This window comes from Salvia splendens, unplaced genomic scaffold (genome assembly GCF_004379255.2).
Source record: "Salvia splendens isolate huo1 unplaced genomic scaffold, SspV2 ctg707, whole genome shotgun sequence".
Taxonomy (NCBI): domain Eukaryota; kingdom Viridiplantae; phylum Streptophyta; class Magnoliopsida; order Lamiales; family Lamiaceae; genus Salvia; species Salvia splendens.
The window spans coordinates 143,047-150,150 of NW_024599375.1; the positions used below are offsets into that span (position 1 = coordinate 143,047).

General features: G+C 51.5%; 1 protein-coding gene across 1 annotated transcript; it reads left to right on the top strand.

Moving 5' to 3' along the window:
* The first annotated feature begins 4,040 nt into the window (after nucleotides 1-4,040).
* Nucleotides 4,041-6,557, top strand: LOC121791046. Its single transcript, XM_042189101.1, has 3 exons — nucleotides 4,041-4,912; nucleotides 5,012-5,297; nucleotides 5,532-6,557. Exons 1-3 carry the CDS (start codon nucleotides 4,041-4,043, stop codon nucleotides 6,555-6,557), a joined length of 2,184 nt encoding a protein of 727 aa, XP_042045035.1.
* Nucleotides 6,558-7,104: the final 547 nt, after the last annotated feature.

Below are 7,104 nucleotides of genomic sequence, written 5' to 3' on the forward strand. Positions count from 1 at the left end.
CTTCAACACAATCCTCTCCACTCGAGATAGGACGGGAAGCGACACAAATCGTCAGGCCGAAATGGTGGATTTCGCCGAGGCCATTGAGGATTGCAGACTAATGGACCCAGGCTATGATGGGGCTGAATTCACCTGGGCAAAGAACGGCCTCATGGAAAGGCTGGATAGGGTGTTGATTAGTGAGATGACGCCCCAATTGTTTGATGCAATAAGAGTCACTAACCTACCCCGTATTGCTTCGGACCACGGGCCTCTCCTCGTCAGATGCAGGCTACCTAATGCCCACGGGGGTGGTAGAGCCTTCCGGTTCCAAAACATGTGGGTCCGGCATGAGGGTTTTGGTGAGTTGGTGCAGGAAGATTGGATGGCTCCCACGGAGGCTGTGGGCCTCCTCAATTTGAAGATCAAGCTTGCTAGGATCAAACAAACGCTTAAAAGATGGAACAAGGAGGTTTTTGGGAATATACACGCCAGCCTCAAAACTTGTGAAGAGAACATTGCGCTGGCTCAATCGGAGTTTGAAGGTGACCCCTCGGCCCGGAATAGAACAGGGGTCAACAAACAAATTGCTGAGTACATCCTTCTCCTTAAGATGGAGGAAGATTTTTGGCGTCAGAAGGCGGCCCTCCGTTGGTTGGAAGAAGGGGATAAAAACACTAGATTTTACCAAAGTTGGGTGAAGCAGAAGAGGATTCGGCTACGTATCCACAAGATTAATGCTAATGGGCGTGAACTTACGGATGACACGGCCATCAAAGAATCGGCAGTTGAGTTCTTTCAAAACCTCCTAGCCCCAAGCTACCCGGAGCTTGTGGATCCGGACCTCAGCCTCTTACATTCACTCCCTCCCTCGGAGCAGTTGGCGGGCCTCCCCAAACCCCCGGATGCGGATGAGGTGAAACGAGCTGTCTTCGATATCTCGGCCAATAGCGCGCCCGGCCCGGATGGCTTCTCGGCATTGTTCTTCCAAGCTTGTTGGGGCATTGTGGGGCCAGACGTGGTGGAAGCGGTTAGGCAATTTTTTGGTGGGGCTTTCCTCCCCCGCAGCTTCACGGCCACGAGTATCGTACTCATCCCCAAGAAGCCTTTACCCGAGACTTGGGGAGACTATAGGCCCATTAGCTTGTGTAACGTGATCAACAAGGTGATTACTAAAGTCTTCACGAGGCGCCTTGCCCCATTCCTTCCAAGTGTTGTTGCACCGAATCAAAGCGGGTTTGTCAAAGGGAGGCTCCTCAATGACAATGTACTCCTTGCACAGGAGATGTTCCATGAGCTCCATAGAAGTACACCAGCCCCTAATATTGCTATCAAGATTGACATGGCTAAGGCCTATGATAGGGTTCAATGGCCGTTCCTCCTAAAAGTCCTCAAGCAAATGGGCTTCCCCGAACCTTGGGTGGCGCTCATAGAAAGGTGCATCGGGACATGCTGGTTCTCGATCCTTATCAACGGGGCCCCGACGGGCTTTTTCAAATCCACTCGTGGCCTTAGACAAGGGGACCCCATTTCCCCCGCCCTCTTCGTCCTTGCTGCGGACTATCTCTCGAGATCACTCGATAAACTTATCCTCGGAAACAAAGAGATGACATACAAAGCAACCCGAGGCAGCATGGAGATCAGCCACCTCGCCTATGCGGACGACATCATCATCTTTACGCAAGCGGCCGTAAACCCCCTCCGGAGGCTACGTGCATGTCTTGAGCATTATGCCGAGGTGTCCGGACAACAAATCAACCTCGGCAAGAGCAATTTCTACATCTCCGAGGCGCATGAAGGCTGGTCAAACATAATCCAAAGTGAAGGAGGTTTCTCACGAGGTACGTTCCCCTTCCTTTACCTTGGAGTCCCTATTTACCGGGGGGTGAAGCGCACGGATATGTTCATGTTTCTTCGAGAGAAAATCTCGGCTAGGATATCTGGATGGGCTCACCGGCACCTTTCCTTTGGGGGGAGACTAACCTTGATAAAAAGCACACTTGAGGCGATTCCCTTACATATTTTTCAAGCGATCGAGCCAACCGGCGGAGCCCTCAAGCAATTAGATCAACAAGTGGCTCGCTTCTTTTGGGGGTCGAGTAATGAGATGAAAAGGACGCACTGGATAGGATGGGATCAGGTTTGCCTACCCACGGCCGAAGGGGGCTTGGGCATTCGGAAGATCAAGGAGGTCTTACGTGCCTTTAATATTAAATTATGGTGGAGATTCCGGGAACAAAACTCCCTTTGGGCTACGTACATGATGACTAAATATTGCCTTAAGGCGTCCCCACTCACAGCTAGAGCCTCGGGGAGGTGTAGCCCTACCTGGAAGAGGCTTTTGAAGGCTCGGGCACAGGCGCAACCGTACATTCGTTGGGTGGTGCGAGAAGGTAAGATATCATTTTGGGATGACCTATGGCTAGGAGAGGTTCCTTTGAGGGAACTTTGTCTTGATGATAGGGGAGGCCCTCTTGTCCATGTTGCTGATTACATTATCAATGGATCTTGGAATGAAGCCAAGTTGCGGATTCTACAAGCGCAAGCCGGCCTTACACAACACATCGTCCGGAAGATCCTTGACACGCCAATCATCCCGGAGGGGCCGGATGTGCCGAGATGGAGGCTTTCACACAATGGGGAGTTCTCACTAGCATCAACTTGGGAGATCATCCGAACTCAAAGACCTATCATCCAAGGCCTTGATGACTTATGGAAAGCAGGCCTCACGTCTTCTATTGCTATCTTCATTTGGAGACTCCTTTCCAACCGAATACCGGTGGATACGAAGCTACAGTGGAGAAGAATGGAAATGGCATCTAAGTGCCAATGCTGCCCTCATAGACCGGGCATCGAATCACTGCAGCATCTCTTCATCCAAGGGGCTGGCGCCCGAGGTGTGTGGAGGGAGTTTGACTCCTGGTTCGAGGGATCTTCACCACCTCTCCGGATCAATGACACCATCCCAGAGAGGCTCGAAGTTTGGGCACGGAGAGTCCAACAACCCGGTAAGAAACACCTCAGCCGGGCGATGCCGTACCTTATTCTTTGGTTCATTTGGGCTGAGCGAAACAGGAGTCGTCATCAATCGGTGCAATTTAAGCCTTTCAATGTGGTATGGCAAGTGCAAATGTTCCTTAGAAATAGCATGGCCAATGGATCCTACAAACCGAAGCATTGGAAAGGAGTCCGCCTCAAGATCAACGTCCCGAGTCAGGCCGAGCCACGAAGGACCAGGCCCCTCGCGATGGTGGTCAAATGGAACCCGCCGGATGAACCGTGGGTCAAACTCAACACTGACGGAGCATACATGGAGGCAACGGATAAAGCCGGGGGGGGAGGACTTGTTCGTGACCACAAGGGCAACATGCTTGCAGCCTTTACCTCCCCACTCGAGGCTCACTCAGCCCTCGAAGCGGAGCTTCTGGCCATCCAATTCGGGTTGACGCTCGCCGCAGAATTCAGAAGGCCTATATGGGTTGAGTCGGATGCACAACAAGCGGTTAAGCTCCTAAATGGCACACACTGGGGACCGGCCCATATTAGTCGGGTGATGGCGCGACTAGCAATCCTCAAGCGCCAACAAGACACCCGTATCACCTTCATCCACCGGGAAGGGAATAGAGCAGGAGATCTCCTCGCCAAAATGGGATTAGAAAGAAATGACTACTGGCGTATGAATGCCCTCACGGCACCAAGGCACCTCACAGCGATGATTAGGATGGATGCAATGGGTATCCCGAACATTCGGGTCCATAATGAAGAGGAAGAATAGGCTCGAGTTTTGGTGGAATGGGATCTATAGTCTTTCTTTTTTGTTGAATTGTATTTTACCTTTTGAAAGGGAGTATGATGAGGTCCGGGCTTGTGGAACCGGACCGCATACTACTCCTAATTTTCGTGTAGGCACACCACTTTCGGGTGTGGCCACGTTTTGTATTCAACCACTTTTGAAATATAGGGATGAGGGACCCACGACCCTCCACCGTGAAGGTGTTTGATTTTTTTTTTAAAAAAAAAAAAAAAAAAAAAAGTGTTATAATGTCATGTTTCTTGCAATAATGGAGCCACTCACTAATCCCGACCCGGATCGGTATTCCAAGGTGCTGGGACTAAATTTCAAAGGTGCAAATACATCTGGTAAGATATGGGTATTCGCCGAGGAGGGTGCCAACTTCATCGTTGAGGAGGATTCGGACCAAGTCCTACACGGAAGGCTTACTTCGTACCGCATGGCGAATCATACCTCCATTTCGGCCATCTACGCTAAATGTAGTAGGTTGGAGCGACACCCTCTGTGGGATAAAATGAGGGAGATATCATTCAGGACGGAAGGAACCCCGTGGCTGATTGGAGGGGATTTTAATACGATCCTTGCACACGAAGACAGGGTTGGAAGTGAAACCAACCGGCAAGCAGAGATGATTGATTTTGCCGAAGCAATTGAAGATTGCCGGCTTCTGGACCCGGGATTCGATGGTGCGGAATTCACTTGGGCTAAAAATGGCTTGTTTGAGAGGTTGGACAGGCTGCTTGTTAATGAGGCATGGTCTAATGCGTTTGAGGCAACAAGGGTAACTAATCTCCCAAGGGTTTCCTCGGATCATGGCCCGATTCTTGCAAGGTGTAAGATGCCGAGGCCCCCCTCCGGGGGCAGCGCCTTTCGCTTCCAGAACATGTGGGTCCGGCATGGAGGCTTCCTGCAGCTTGTGCAAAATATTTGGGCTCAACCAACAGAGGCGAGTGGGCTATTGAACCTCCAAACTAAGCTTGCTAGGAGCAAAAAGGCCCTCAAGGCGTGGAACAAGGAGGTTTTTGGCAACATTCACGCCAATCTCAAAGGAATGGAGGAAGGAATCGCGCAGGCTCAAGCCGACTTTGAGGCTGATCCAACGCCACACAATAGATCCGAGATCAACAAAAGCATTGCCGAGTACATCCTCCTTCTCCGGATGGAGGAGGACTTCTGGAGGCAAAAGGCGGCTCTACGGTGGCTAGCAGATGGAGATAAGAATACCAGATTCTACCAAAGCTGGGTGAAGCAGAAGAGAGTTAGACTCCGAATTCACTCTATCAATGTGAATGGCCGGGAGATTGCAGATGAAACTGAGATACGGCACTCGGTGGTCGAATTCTTTCGGAGCCTTCTCGCCCCGGACACCCTGGACCTTGGGGACCCGGACCTTGATCTTATCCAACAACTCCCCCCCTCAACGGATCTTGAGGAGCTACACTACCCACCGAACTCCGAGGAGGTGAAGAAAGCGGTTTTTGACATCTCCGGGGACAGTGCTCCAGGCCCGGATGGCTTCTCGGCTGTCTTCTACCAAACATGTTGGTGAATTCTTGGAACGGATGTGGTGGAAGCCATAAAACAGGTCTTTCTTGGGGCCTACCTCCCTCGGAGCGTCACGGCCACAAACATTGTCCTTATCCCGAAGAAGGCCTCGCCCGAGACATGGGCCGATTTTCGCCCCATAAGCCTATGCAACGTCCTCAACAAGATTATTACAAAAGTTCTAACCGCACGCCTTGCGCCTTTTTTGCCACAGGTTATCTCCCCGAACCAGAGTGGATTCGTGAAGGGGCGGCTCCTACATGACAACGCCCTCCTCGCCCAAGAGATGTTCCACGAATTAGCAAGGTGCTCCCCTGCACCGAATGTGGCCATTAAGATCGACATGGCCAAGGCGTATGATAGAGTGCAATGGAGCTTCTTGATCAAGGTGCTTCGGCGCATGGGCTTCTCGGATGGGTGGATCGCCCTGATTGAAAGGTGCATTGGCTCCTGTTGGTTCTCGGTCCTTATTAACGGTGTCCCAGCTGAATTCTTCAAATCTACTCGGGGGCTCAGACAAGGAGACCCCATATCCCCGGCGCTGTTTGTGATTGCCGCAGAGTATCTCTCCAGGGCCCTCGATAAGCTCATCCTTGGAAAAAAAGAGATGACCTTCAAAGCGGCCAGGAGGTGCATGGAAATCAGCCACTTAGCATATGCCGATGACATTATAATCTTCACTCAAGCAGCTGCAACCCCATTGCGTCGGCTTAGAGAGTGCCTTGACGGATATGAGGGAGTCTCCGGGCAGCAGATCAATCTTGCAAAAAGCAATTTCTATATTGCTGAAGCGCACGAGCAATGGGCACATGAAATCCAAAACGAAGGAGGCTTTGCTCGGGGGTCCTTCCCATTCCTCTATTTGGGGGTCCCTATATACCGTGGAGCCAAGAAAACCGAAATGTTCATGTTTGTCCGAGAGAAGATCGCTAGAAGGATTTCCGGATGGGCACATCGTCATCTATCTTTTGGAGGAAGGCTAACTCTCATTAAGAGCACTCTTGAGGCAGTTCCTATCCACATCTTCCAAGCCATTGAGCCCACGGCCGGAACCCTTAAGCTACTTGATCAGCAATTGGCTCGCTTCTTTTGGGGCTCGACGACTGAGAAAAAACGGACACATTGGATCAGCTGGGACCAAATGTGCCTCCCCACCAAGGAGGGAGGGCTCGGGATCCGAAAGTTCACAGAAGTTCTAAGAGCATTCAACATTAAACTCTGGTGGCGGTTCAGACAATAGAACTCTTTATGGGCCCGGTACATGATGAGAAAGTATTGCGCCAATTCATCGCCACTTTCGCTAAGGATCACGGGAAGGAATAGCCCGACGTGGAGGAGGCTGGCCAAAGCTTGGGCCCACGCTCAACCGCACATTCGCTGGATTGTTGGTCAAGGTAAGATCTACTTCTGGGATGATATATGGCTTGGCAACGACCCTCTTAGGGGGCTATGTTTCGACGAGAGGGGCAGCCCTACAACGACTGTCTCGGAGTTTATCACGGATGGTGAGTGGGACGCTCCAAAACTCCAAGTTCTCCATGACCAGGCGGGCCTTCCCCAACAGATCATTGATCAAATTCGCAAAACCCCGATACTTCCCGGGGAGCCGGACATCCCACGATGGACGCTGACAAGGCGAGGAGATTTCTCGCTAGCCTCGACTTGGGAGACGGTCCGGTCGCCTCAACCCATCATCCAAGGGCTCGAGGAGATTTGCACGGCTGGCCTCACAACTACCATCGCTATCTTCAATTGGAGGCTCATATCCAACCGCATCCCTGTTGACG

Bases quoted from the DNA above. Each gene is read 5' to 3' on its own strand.
- LOC121791046 (XM_042189101.1), top strand. From the start codon at position 4,041: ATGGAGCCACTCACTAATCCCGACCCGGATCGGTATTCCAAGGTGCTG. The intron at 4,913-5,011 runs GTACATCCTCCT...ATTCTACCAAAG, and splicing joins ATCAACAAAAGCATTGCCGA to CTGGGTGAAGCAGAAGAGAG. The intron at 5,298-5,531 runs GTCTTCTACCAA...TTTTTGCCACAG, and splicing joins GCCCGGATGGCTTCTCGGCT to GTTATCTCCCCGAACCAGAG.